Raw genomic sequence first — 13,586 nt, forward strand, 5'->3', positions numbered from 1 at the left:
GGCTTCCCTTCACTCTGATTTGAGGCTGTAGGGTCTCTTTACAGACCCCAGCTTTTGCCAGGGAGCTCCAGCTCTTGCCTGATATAGACCTGAGACATCTGTTCCTGGTCCTGAGTGGCTATTTATTTATTTGGATATTTATTGATCTATTTGGCTGTGTGTGTCTTAGTTGGGGCACGTGGTCGAACCCAGACCCCCTGCATTGGGAAAGCGGAATCTTAGCTACTGGACCACCAGGTCCCGAGTGGCTGTTTAAATGCCAGCCTCTCTACTCCTGAAAGAGAGCTATCCATTCCTAATAGTTTCCATTAGCTGTTCGGTATCAGGTCCCACTCCTGGTCTTGACTTTCAATTCCTTTTACATTTCTGGCACTTGGGGATGTTCTTTGCATGATTTTGACCTCAGTTATATATTACAACTTTCAGGGTTGTGTTTTATACAGAATTCCTATTTGGGTCTAGGAGGAAGTCTCTGAATTGACTCATCTACCATACTGGGTGCACTTTTCTTATTGGATTTTAGTGAAATGTGACTACATTAGTCATATTTTATATATATTTTAAACCATCAGCACTTGATTTTGCTTACTTGAATTTCCTTTACTTTATAAACAACTCCAGGATCCTATTGGGGAATAAAAAAAGAAAGCAGAAGAAAACAACATAAAAGCAAGACCGAAGGGACTGGAGATTTGTTTGATCCTCTCAGTGGATCAAATGACGTGAGAACCATCACCTCCCTCCGGCTGTTACCAGTGTTGAAGAAATGACACAGGAGAAGGGACTTCCCTGATGGTCCAGTGGCTAAGGCTCTGCACTCCCGGTGTGGGGGGCTCAGGATCGATCCCTGGTTGGGGAACTAAGATCCCACATGTGATGTGGTGTGTCCAGAAACACAACAGAACCACAGGGACAACAAAAGTTGGCAGCCAGAGAGGAGAAGAGAAAGAGAAAGGCAGGGGACAAAGGGTCTCCTCTGTTGCTTTCTATCTAGGGATTGAGATCATGAAGGCTCAAGGTGTGACCCAAACCTTATATTGTCACTAAAGGGACAAAAAAATTGCTGGATTTCTCTTGCTGATTTGTCTGTTCTCTCAAGTGGCTCTTGCCACCCTTCCCCTTTTTCTAAGTAAGGCTCCAAATTAGGAAGTAGCTAAGAAATTATAAAGGAAGTAGATAAGCAAGTAATGCAAAGGAGTGTTGAACAAGTGGAAGGTGGGTGACCCACGCTCTGTTGTCGACACCTAGACTTCAGCTGGGACCTGGATCCTCTGGAGCCACCTGCCAGGGAGATAGGACCATGTGGCTGCCCTCAGCTCTTCTCCTTCTCTGCCTCCCAGGTGAGTGCGGCTGGGGCCTTTGGGAACTTGGTATTGCAGAGGGCAGGACCGTAGAAGGGTAGAAGGGCTGTCCTGGGTTCAAGCCAGAGGCAGAGCATCAGCAGAAATGGGAAGGACACATCAATTCATCTGTCTGTATATCCTTTTATACATTCAAACATTCATCTTATGGTCCTACACACACTTGTTGAGCACCAACTGTGTCCCTACACGCACCTATTGAGCACCAACTGTGTGCCAGGACTGTTCTGGATGCGCACTCAGGGACTCGCGATTGGATGAAGCGGTCAAATTACTATGCTACTGCATGAAACTAGGGCTTCCCTGGTAGCTCAGACAGTAATGAATCTGCCTGTAATGCAGGAGATGCAGATTCGATCCCTGGGTTAGGAAGATCCCCCGAAGGGAATGGCAACCTACTCCAGTATTCTTTTTAATTAAAAAAAAAAGAATTTATTTATGGCTGCACTGGGTCTTTGCCACTTTCTCTAGTTGCGGCGAGCAGGAGCTGTTCTGTTGTGGTGCATGGCTTTTCATTGCGGTGTCTTCTCCTGTTGCAGAGCACAGGCTTGAGGTGTGCAGCCTCTGTACTTGCCCTGCAGCATGTAGGCTCTTCTCTGCCCAGGGACTGAATCCATGTCCCCTGTCTTAGCAGGCGGATTCTTAACCACTGGACCACCAGGGGAGTCCCCTGCTCCAGTATTCTTGCCTGGAGATTTCCCTGGACAAAGGAGTCTGGAGGGCTACAGTCAATGGGGTCGCAGAGAGTCAGACATGTGTGGAACTTGCTATAGAAGAGGTTCGCTCATATGAGGATGAGTGTGCACACAGGGCCCCCAGTTCTGCTCCTGGAAGGATACAGTTCACCCTAAAGCATCACTGGGAGTTAGTCTGGAAGGATGAATGAGCCAGCTGAGTGGAATATCGAAGTAGCTGTTGTAAAAGCGTGGAGATACTGGAGACCATAGAAAGCTCAGGAAGGAGCAGCTGCTCTGTTTGGTCAGGGCTCAGTTGAAAGGGGTACGAAACATTTGTCAGGAGGGATGAACGAAGAGTCTAGAAGGGCAACCTCAGCTTCCACATTAAATCCCTCCTGGAAGAACATGATCAAATTGTTCCTCCAAGGTTGAACTTTCAGAAGAGAAAATCTTTAAAGAGACATTCAAAGTGCATGAGAGCACAATTTTAGCATTAAATTTTGTTGGCGTGTAGCTGACTCACAATGATGCGGCAGCTTCTACAGTACAGTAAGGTGAACCAGCCATATGTGTACACATATCCCCTCTTTTCTGGATTTCCTTCCTATTTAGGTCACCATGGAGCACTGAGAAGTGTTCCTTGAGCTGCACAGCAGGTTCTCACGCCGACTTTACACACAGTAATGTGCGTATGGCTGTCTCAGTCTCCCAGTTCGTCCCGTCCCCCCGACTTCCCACCCTTGGTGTCTGTATGTTAGTCCCCTGTCTCTGTGGCTCTGCTTTGCAAATAAGACCGACTATACCATATTTTCTAGATCCCACACATGTGCATTAATATATGACATTTCTAATTTGAGGATAAAAATCAGAGGGTTTTCTTCATGCTTTTAGAGTAATTTTTATGTTAGGTTCCCTCACAAAATGTAGAGCCTGTCCAGTGTAATGACAGACTCTTCTGAAAAAGTGGGTGGAAAAGGGAGAGATTTAAAGGATCTGTTGTACAGCACAGGGAACTCTGTTCAATGTTCTGTTCAATATGTAGTAATGTAATTAGGAAAATAATTTGAAAAAGAATATATATATACTATATGTATAGAATGTATTACACATGTGTGACTAAATCACTTTGTTGTACAGCCCAAAACTAAGGCAACATTGTTCATCAACTACTCCAAAAATAAAAATAAAAAGTTTTTTTTAAAAAAATGAAAAAAGAAACCAGTCATGGGCTAGAGTATTCACACCTTGGAAACTGGCAAACACTACAAATCAGGCTTCTCCCCTAGGGAGTCGGTTGACCAGCATATCAGTGCTTGTTTAAATCTTCTTGCTTCAATCTAATACAATGTCTAAGTGCCCCAGCCTGGGTGCAGTTAAACGGAAGATGGAAACTTCTTCCCACCCCTTTCTGTGGAACTGGCTGAACTCTCCAGACCTACAGCCTCATTTTTCCATCTTGAGAACATTCGCAGCTGATGTTTCACATGGGCTCAGGTTGGAACTTTGAAGTCATTTGTAAAGATTTAAATTTCGGTTCTTCTTTTTCATCCCAGCTCCCTCCTCCGCCCTGTGCACCCATCTGGGGTTACAAGCACGGTATGGAAAAATGTGATTACTTTAAATTTATGGAGGGCACCCTACAGGGTTGTAAGGGATATAAAGAAAAATGGTAAGGGCGATTCCAGAGCAAAGATAAAAAGAATGAAGATGGAGGGAGTGAATTCTGATATAAAATGAGCAAGAATAGAACTTATATTTATTAAGCTCTTTACAACCTACAAACACTTTCAAACCTATGGAACAATTTAGCCCTCTGAGCAATGTTTCAAAAAATTGTATTGGATTGCAGTTGATTTACAATGTTTTGTACAGCAGGTGTATAGCAAAGTGAATCTGTCATATGGATATAAGTAAAAGTCGCTCAGTCGTGTCTGACTCTTTGCGACCACATGGACTGTAACCCACCAGGCTTCTCTGTCCATGGAATTCTCTAGGCAAGAATACTGGAGTGGGTAGCCATTCCCTTCTCCAAGGAATCCCAACCTAGGGATCGAGCCTGGGTCTCTTGCTTTGCAGGCTGCTTCAGCAGTAAAGAATCTGCCTGTAACACATATACATGTATCCACCCTTTTCCAGGTTCTTTTCCATATAGGCCATTACAGAGTATTGAGTAGAGTTCCCTGTGCTATACAGTAGGCTCTTATTAGTTATCTATTTTATATACAGTAGTGTGTACATTTCAATCCCAACCTCCCCATTTATCCTTTCCCCAACTTTCCCGCTGGTAACCATAACACTGTTTCCTACATCTGTGACTCTATCTCTGTACCACTTTTCAGATCCCACATATAAGCAATATCATATGATGCTTGTCTTTGTCTGACTGGGTTCACTCAGTATGACAAACTCTCGATCCACCCACGTGGCTGCAAATGGCACTATTTCATTCTTTTTTATGGATGAGTAACACTCCATCGTGTATATATATGTACTACGTCTTTACCCGTCCCTCTGTCGATGGACCTTTAGGTTGCTTCCGTGTTTTGGCTGTTGTAAACACTGCTGAAGTGAACACTGGGGTGTGTGTATCTTTCTGAATTATGGCTTCCTCTGGACATATGCCCAACAGTGGGATGGCTGGGTTACATGGTAGCTCTATTTTTAGTTTTTTAAGGAACCTTCCTACTGTTCCCCTCTGAGTAACTTCATGACGCAAGCAGGGCAGTTAGGATCATTCCCACTTTACAGATAAGACCGCGAAGGGATTAGAGACATATCCAGGAAGTGAAAGAACTGAAAATTAAATCCAGAGGAGCCTCCTCCCCAGGACTCTTTCCGATGCCCACGGGGTATCTAGAACAAAGTAAAGCCTGTGATATTCACAAAACCGCTCAAGGTGCGTCCTGCAGATCGCTCTGCTGACCACATAGTGTTTCCATTCTGAACTCATTGCTCTCTGACTCGCGCTCCTGTGAACTTCAAACAACCAGCAAACACTTTCCTTAAAAAATGCACACACGAATTTATATGGCCCCACATAAGATCTGCTAATCTTGCATTCAGGCACATTCTAGTTGGACAGAGGAGAGAACTCTCTTGGAATTAGTAGAATCTTCATTTTTTTTCTTAACTTGCGGTGTCCAGATTGGGTCGGTCTTGGCTGGATGCTTTCTCATCATTGGTCCATACAAGGCCTTCTTTTATGTTCAGTTCAGTTCAGTTGCTCAGTCGTGACCGACTCTTTGTGACCCCATGAACCACAGCACGCCAGGCCTCCCTGTCCATCACCAACTCCTGGAGTTCACTCAACCTTATGTCCATCGAGTTGGTGATGCCATCCAGCCATCTCATCCTCTGTCATCCCCTTCTCTTCCTGCCCCCAATCCCCCGCAGCATCAGTCTTTTCCAATGAGTCAGCTCTTTGCATGAGGTAGCCAAAGTATTGGAGTTTCAGCTTTAGCATCAGTCCTTCCAATGAACACCCAGGACTGGTCTCCTTTAGAATGGACTGGTTGGATCTCCTTGCAGTACAAGGGACTCTCAAGAGTCTTCTCCAACACCACAGTTCAAAAGCATCAATTCTTGGGCGCTCAGCTTTCTTCACAGGCCAACTCTCACATCCATACATGACCACGGGAAAAACCATAGCCTTGACTAGACGGACCTTGGTTGGCAAAATAATGGCTCTGCTTTTTAATATGCTGTCTAGGTTGGTCATAACTTTCCTTCCAAGGAGTAAGAGTCTTTTAATTTCGTGGCTGCAATCAGCATCCGCAGTGATTTTGGAGCCCAGAAAAATAAAGTCTGACACTGTTTCTACTGTTTCCCCATCTATTCCCCATGAAGTGATGGGACCAGATGCCATGATCTTAGTTTTCTGAATGTTGAGCCTTTAGCCAACTTTTTCACTCTCCTCTTTCACTTTCATCAAGAGGCTCTTTAGTTCAATCATATATAATTTAGCAAACCTCTGTGAGCTCACTGGCCAACCCAAGAATTGGGATGCTTCCTATAACTTAGACCTACCAGCTCCTTCCCAATCCAATCCGGCTTCCTCATTCAAACACCAGTAACTTGGCATCACTTGCCATTTGCTTTTGATATATTTGTGGGTTAGGTAGAAAATTGGGCTGAGATATTATAAGCCACCTTCTAAGTCTGAGGGTCTGTGATGAGAGCCAGAGATTTATTTTTTCTCCCTTGAGAACACGTTGAGAGCAGAGTAATCAAGAAGCTATACTCTGAACAAAAGAACTATTTGCCTCATCAGGTCTTAGGTGTGTCATGTTTTGTCTTTTGTTGCATCACACACACTCTCTGGTTGCAGGGTGCGGGCTCTTCAATGCTAACGCTAAAGCCTTTGGGACATTAGTTCCCTGACCAAGGATCAAGCCCATGTCCCCTGCATTGCAAGGCAGATTCTTGACCAGTGGACCACCAGGCAAATCCCGAGAAGTTATACTCTTAAAGAAATAGTCTGTGTTACAAAACACCCAGGATGCAGAAATCTTACTCCAAAGGAGTGTTTTGGTTACACGCCCAAACCTCATGGCTGGCAGAGGTTGCAGCGTTAAGGACAGGGCGGGATATTAAAAAGAATGAAATAATGCCCTTTGCAGCAACATGGATGGCCCTAAAGAGTGTCATATGAGTGAAGTCAGTCAGAGGAGGAGAGATATCGTATGGCATCCCCTATACGTGGAATCTAAAAGGAAATGATGCAAATGAACTTACAAAATAGAAAGAGACTCACAGACTTCAAGAACAAACTTATGGTTGCCGGGGGGACGGATGGGAGGAGAGGCTCCTTAGGGGCCTTGGGATGGACATGTACACACTGCTGTATTTAAAATGGATAACCAACAAGGACCTACCGTGAGCACAGGGAGCTCTGCTGAGTGTTATGGGGCAGCCTGGCTGGAGGGGAGTCTGGGGGAGAGTGGACACATGTGTATTTACAGTTGAGTCCCTTTCCTGTTCACCTGAAACAAATTGTTCCTGTTCACCTATCATGATGTTCTTAATTGGCTACACCCCAATAGAAAATAAAACGTTTAAATTAAAACAAAACAAGCAAACAACAAAAAGAACAGGGCAGGACTACCAGCCCTCTCTACTCCCACCTCTAACTGTGGTCCGACACCCCTTGTTCCCAGGGACAGGGTACCCTGCAGCTAGGCAGCGTGTCTGGGCTCACCGGGCACAGGTCTGAACTGGTCCTGCTGGCCGCCGTCTCCAGACCCTCTGGCTTGGGTCTTAAATTAAGGTGTCCCTCCAGGTCCCCATTCCTGAGGCTGGAATGGCCCACGCCTCCCCGGTAACGTTCCCCTCGGACTTCAAGCGAACAGCTGCTGATGGGGCCTCTTGGGACGGAGCCCTGGGATCTGACTTGTGCTTTCCAGGCTGTTTGTCGCTGACGGGCCCCGGCTCCGTGGCGGGCACCATGGGGAGCTCTCTGCGTGTCCGGTGTCAGTATGAGAAGGCGTACAAGGGACATAACAAATACTGGTGCCGAGGAAAGTATGGCACAGTGTGTCGCAAGATTGTGGAGACCAAGGGAGAAGAGAAGGAAAAGAGGAATGGCCGTGTGTCCATCAGAGACCACGCGGATAACCTGACCTTCACAGTGACCATGGAGAACCTCAACATGAATGACGCTGGATCCTACTGGTGTCGAATTCAGACTGTCTGGATCCTGGACGCGTTGTCCTGGGACCCCTCGGTCCAGGTTGAGGTGTCTGTTTCCCCAGGTAAGAGCTCCCCTTGGTCCAGCAGCAGAGCTTATGGGGAAAGAGTGGGCTTGGGGACAAGGATGGGAGCTAATGAACAGTGTCCTGAGTCTTGTCTTGTCCTCTGTCTCAGTGGTGTTGGGAGGAGCCTAGGGTGCAGTCAGGGAGAAAGGCAGCTGACCCTGCAGCTTTGGCATGGGCTGGGGGGCATAGGTACTCCACACAGGGCACCTGCCTTGCCCTTACAGAGGGGTAGAGACCCCTGAACACACTGACTCACTTCAGTAGAAAGTGGTGGTCACTGGATGATTCTGTGTGACATCAGAGCCACATGGGTGCTTAGTGTGGGACTGGGGAGACAGTGATGCTTGGGGCATGCTTTGATCTCTAGCACCAAGTACCACCCCAGGGAGCACCGCCTGTCCGGCTGTACCGGGCTCCCTCCCGACAGTGAATGACGGACAGAACCTCAGCACCAAGGAGACGTCGACCCACTGCCCAGGGTAAGGGCCCCAGGCCTGGAGACCGCGGGGGAGGAGGGCCAGCAGCCTTAGGGGCCCTGGGGTGGGTGGGGGCTGGCACACGCCATGGCCTTTGTCCCTCACCCTCTGCTGGGTTTCTCTCCAGCTCTGGTTCTGATGTTTATATTCTCCAAAGCCGCATGCAGAGTGGAGGACAGCACCCGTTCTGTGAACCCTCTCCCCCGAGGGGCAGCTGCAGGGACACAGGCGGAGACTGGTTTCAGGTGGACCTGAAGCCCCTCCTCCCATCCCCACCCTCCCTGTCTGCCTTCTCACCAGGCCCTGGAGGCAGGGGCCTGATTCCGCAGCTCCTAACCCAGGCTCTCATCTAAAGGTCTTTGCTCTACCAGAGATTCTGCTTCTAGAAGCTGCCTGTGGAGACTGTGGATGGTGCGCTGGTTCCAGGCTGACATTTGGGTCTGTCTCCTCCTTCCAAAGATACCCAGAGGGCTATGATGCTGCTGTCAGACCCTGAAGGGAATGGGGGGCGAGGGCTTTGAAGTGTGGGTGAGGACTGGTTTCAAGAAGTCAGCTGTTACCAGGGAAAACGGTGTGTGCAGGAAAGGGGTGGAGAGGATGAGTTTGGACGCACGCTTCCGGAGGGCACTGGCCGGTCCCTCTCCTCCCTCCGTTCCATCCCTCCCTTAGGGAGAGTCCCAAGGGGAGTTCCTGAGGCACGAGTGATGACAGGAGCCCCAGGGAGGGGCTGCCCTGACTTGGGTCTCGTCTGGGTTTGATCCTGAGTTATCTAGGAACTTCCCTGGTGGCTCAGATGGTAAAGCATCTGCCTACAATCCAGGAGACCCAGGTTTGATCCCTGGGTCAAGAAGATCCCCTGGAGAAGGGCATGGCAACCCACTCCAGTACTCTTGCCTAGAAAATCCCATGGATGGTGAAGCCTGATGGGTTACAATCCATGGGGTTTCAAAGAGTTGGAGACAACTGAGAGACTTCACCTTATTCAGGCTTTAGTGTCGGGGCGCAGGGAGAGGTGGGGCGGGAAGGGTCCTGGGACCTCCTCCAAGGAGGCAGCTCATTTCCGGTCACCGTGTCTCCCGCAGGTCCCGGCTCAGCAATGTCCACCTCCTGCTCCTGGTGTTCCTGAAGCTGCCCCTGTTTCTGAGCATGGTCGGGGCTGTCCTCTGGGTGAACAGACCTCAGAGGCGCCCTGGAGGAAGAGAGAGACAGCTTGACCAGGGAGGTCCACCGTGCAGCATGCCATCCCCAGGAACACCCTGTCCAGGAATACAGCTCTTCAGACTGGACAAGAGAGACCTTCAGATTCTGGGCTCCAGGGCAGGGGGGAAGCAGTTGCTAGATTTTGGAAGGACTCAGGTCTTCTGGGGGCACTGGTCCAGAGAGGGTCCTGGATCTTAGAAGACACTCGTTCTGAGTCCTCAGGTGAGGAAGGGCTCATCCACCCCTGCCCTTGCTTGGGGGTTCTCTTTTCTCCTCCCCAGATCCCCTGATTCCTGGGCTTTACACCCACCTCCCAAGTCCAAGAATTCTCTGGAAGTTGCGTGCTCAGAGGCCTGACATTTTACTCTTCTCCTTGGCACAAAAGCTTCTTGGTTAAGCATTGCCAGGGAAATGACCACCTCCTCCCTGCAGACAGAGACTCCCTGAGGACACACCGCTCCCAGCTGCAGTCAGTCCTGGGCTCACAGGGCTCCATCTGCTCCTTTGGGACAATCCCAAGGGAGTTTAGTCCTGATAGAGTTTGCTCATGCAGCTGTTCTATGAGCTCAGGGTTATGTCCTCTTTTCCAACTCCTCTTGGGCTTCAGACTTTCTTGTGTCCTTGTGACCAGTGTGTGACTTGGCTGAGTACATCTCTGTCTGGCTCAGCCACGACTGAGCAGCTTCGAGTTAAAATTCTGGGGCTGTTTGGAGCAGTAATGGTAGAAGGATGCAGTGGATACCTCTAATATCACTCTGGGAATTCCCTAACTTGGAGGATCTCCCGTGCACAGAGTCAAAGGAGAGTCCAGGTTTATCCAGTTTAGGAGAAGTCTGGTTGAGACCATCCATCAACAATTGGCTGTTTTTGCAGAAAAGGCAGACAGAACTTCAAACACAGGGTACAGGACAGAGGAAAGGAAAGCTTCACCACGTTGGGATCGTACGACGCCACCTTAACCACAGGACCCTTAGCCCAGGGGGTCGCTCGGGTGGTTCTTGGATGCGGATCCTTTACTCCCTCCCTGAAGTGTGCAGGCAAGAGTTGCAGTCTGTCAACATTTCCACTCGCCCTTCTGCGTCCATAGTGACCCTTTTCCTCTGAGAGCTCCTCTGAGCACTGAGTTCTCGGGCAGGGCTGCTGCTCTCTGAACCTGAGCTCTGATGTGGCTCCCATAAGGGTGCAGACATTCATGGCATCTCAAGGAGAGCTGGGGCTGGCCCCAGACTCGGCTGAAGGAAAACCTCGTTCTAAAGAGGCACGTACTATTCATGACCGTAAAATATACACAGGGTGGTACAGGAAGCATAATGACGGGCAAGAGAAGAGCCTGTGATGCACCTCATAAGGAAGATAAATTCACAAGTCAGCAGAGCGCAGGCAGGGCTGGCGAGCGCAGGCAGGGCTGGCAAGCACCAGCAGGCAGTCACAGGCGAGATGCTTCACGATGTCAGAGGGGAAAATATTACGTCACACTGGCTGGGTCAGTGGAGGGCGGAGATATTGAGACTGTTGTTAAAGGAGGTATATGCTTTCAGTCGAGTGGGGTGGTAAGATGGGGTTGGGGAGCCGGGGGAAGGAACATGTATTCAGAGAAGCAACAGCAGAAGTGAAAACAGGGAGGTAGAAAATACTCATTGTAATAGTCAGAGAAGACCAATCAGCAGAGTGTGAGGTTCACATACAGTTTCCCGTGGTGGAGGCGTGTTTAAGATTCCGGTGGGATGAAGTTGTGGCAGTGCAGTTTTAACTGCAAAACCTAGGAAGACCCAGGAAAACTAAGGCGGGGGTGTGCTGAAGGGGTTTGGACTCCAGCTTCTACTCAGGCTTTGACTGGAGACACTTGGATGAATTTGAGCAGATCAACATGGAGTCATGGATGTGTTTTAGGAAGGTTTACCCAGCTGATGAGTAGGAGAGCCTGATAGGAAGAGTCTGGGAGTACGGAGATGTCAAGCCTGAAAGACCAGACGGGTAGGGGATCATTGAGAGAAATAGGGAAGTCGGGAGCAGGCTAGGGGGATACAGAGCTTGGTTTTCTCCAAGACTGGGATTACCAGGCATAGAGGAACAGTCGGAAGCTAGAGACGTGCGTTAAGAGTATTGATGCTGGAGGGAAGGTGTGTGGGGTGGTAAACTGGAGCCCGGGGAGAGGGGAAATTGTCAAGGGAAGAGTTCAGGACCAAGAACAGAGTCTTTGAAGTGCCTGCAGTTGGGAGGGACTGGGGACTTCCCAGGAGGTGCTAGTGATAAAGAACCTCCTCGCCAATGCAGGAGACAGTAAGAGACACAGGTTAGATCCCCAGTTCAGAGAGGATCCCCTGAGGAAGGGCATGGCAACCCACTGCAGTATTCTTGCCTGGAGAATCCCATGGACAGGGGAGCCTGGTGGGCTACAGTCCATAGGGTTGCAGAGTCGATCATGACTGGACTGACTGAGCATGCACGCACGTGCAAGACAATAAACAAGCAACTGCATAGGTCAGTTTTGGGAAAATTGACGTTTTTACCATGTTGAGTCTTCCATCCACAAATGAGGTGTATCTCTCAATTTATTTAAATATTCTACAACCTCTGTCATCAGGATTTTGCAACTTTTAGCACACAGATGCTATGCAGGTTCCATTAGATTTTTACCCAAGTATTTCTTCTTTGGGGGGAAGCAGTTATGAATAGTGTTTTATTTTCTAACAACTTGTTGCTAGTATCTAGAAATATGATTCTTTTTTGTGTGTATTGATCTTGTATCCTGCAATCTGGTTGAACTCGTTTATTGGTTGAGCAGTTTGTTTGGTTTTTTGGTAGATTCCAAGGGATTTTCTACATAGACAATTATGTCACCCGAGAAAAGGAACACTTTTATGCTTCCTTTCCAATCTTTAAGTTTTAGTGGTGTCCTGGAGGCCCGGGGGAGCCCTGGGAAGGTTTAAAACACTCTGATGCCATGTGGAGGATGTGGCTTGTGGGGCCACTGCTTCCAGCCATTGCTACTTTTAAAAGAGAAGCTGGGGGACTTCCCTGGGGTCCAGTGGTTGAAATTCCATGCTTCCAAAGCAGGGGGTGCGGGTTCGATCCCTGGTCAGGGAATTAAGATCCCACAGGCTTCATGGCATGACAAATAGAGAGAAGCTGGAGGTGAAATCCCTCATGTTTACATATAGGCAAGAGATTCCATTAATAAAATACCATGATCAAAATGAAACATGTCCTTAAATCCGTGCAGTTTATGGATACAGTCTGTGACTTCTGAGCAAAGCAGAGAATTTCAGAACACTGTGTGTCTGCGTGTTATTTATGCCTGGGGCCATATGGTGCCCTCAGCAGGCTTGGGAACTGACCTTCTCAAGAGCACAGATGGATCTGTGGGGACGGTGGGTGAGCCAGACGCATGCTGGTCCGGGGCAGATTTGACTCTGCTACCTGGCTCTAGAACTGGGCACCAGGGCCCTCACCCTTCATGTCTCCTTGTTCTTATATGTGATGTGAAGGTGCTGGATCAAGACTTGTGTGTGGCAGCTTTAAAGTGTGACTTCAAAGTTCCTTGACACTCCTCCTATTAAGGGTTGGGGCTTACTTCCCCTCCTTGAGTTGGGGTTTACTAGGACTGCCCCAATCATAGACTGGAGCAATGTTTCTCAATGTTTTTCCATTATAACCTTCCTAAAGATCCCCTGGGGGAGAAAATGGCAAGCCACTGCAGTACCCTTGCCTGGGGAATCCCATGGACAGAGGAGCGTGGCAGGCTACAGTCCACAGGGTCGCAAAGAGTCGGACGCGACTAAACGACTGGACCAGCAGCACAACGATCACGTACAGTTTGCATCTACATGTAGGGAGTCTGATCACGACCCCCGCGAGGGGGTGAAACGGTATCTTCCAGGTCTCCCCTCGATCTGCTGTCAACTCACAACTGCCAGATGTATTCTAACTCTAGTGTTTGATTTAGGGTCACTGCACACCCTCTAGAATATATGGGTCGTCCTCTCATACATAAGAAGTGAAACTAGTGTCCCAAGGAAACACTCTCAGAGGAGCACGGGAAATCCACAGATTTTAATAGGAGACGGACAGCACAAATGTACAGCTCACAAACACCTGAGCTGGGCTCTGGACCAACCC

At 48.6% G+C, this 13,586-nt stretch overlaps 1 protein-coding gene across 2 annotated transcripts; it reads left to right on the top strand.

Moving 5' to 3' along the window:
• Window positions 1–1,106: 1,106 nt before the first annotated feature.
• Window positions 1,107–13,046, top strand: CD300E (CD300e molecule). 2 transcript variants are annotated; one of them, XM_088829355.1, is made up of 5 exons: window positions 1,107–1,340; window positions 7,317–7,788; window positions 8,159–8,270; window positions 8,568–8,705; window positions 9,350–13,046. In XM_088829355.1, the coding sequence occupies exons 2-5, from the start codon at window positions 7,338–7,340 to the stop codon at window positions 9,663–9,665; spliced, it is 1,017 nt and encodes a 338-aa protein (XP_088685481.1). In that variant the 5' UTR covers window positions 1,107–1,340; window positions 7,317–7,337; the 3' UTR covers window positions 9,666–13,046. The 2 variants fall into 2 exon arrangements, with proteins under 2 accessions (XP_088685481.1, XP_088685482.1); XM_088829356.1 differs by lacking the exon at window positions 8,568–8,705 and having other exon boundaries at window positions 1,156–1,340; window positions 7,441–7,788; window positions 9,350–13,040.
• Window positions 13,047–13,586: the final 540 nt, after the last annotated feature.

Source organism: Moschus berezovskii, chromosome 20 (assembly GCF_049115385.1).
Source record: "Moschus berezovskii isolate FMDL1 chromosome 20, NW_MosBer_1.0, whole genome shotgun sequence".
NCBI classification, from domain to species: Eukaryota; Metazoa; Chordata; class Mammalia; order Artiodactyla; family Moschidae; genus Moschus; species Moschus berezovskii.

Coding starts and splice junctions, on each gene's coding strand:
- CD300E (XM_088829355.1), top strand. CDS start 7,338: ATGGCCCACGCCTCCCCGGTAACGTTCCCCTCGGACTTCAAGCGAACA. Junction 7,789..8,158: donor TGAGGTGTCTGTTTCCCCAG/GTAAGAGCTCCC, acceptor TTTGATCTCTAG/CACCAAGTACCACCCCAGGG. Junction 8,271..8,567: donor ACGTCGACCCACTGCCCAGG/GTAAGGGCCCCA, acceptor CCTTCTCACCAG/GCCCTGGAGGCAGGGGCCTG.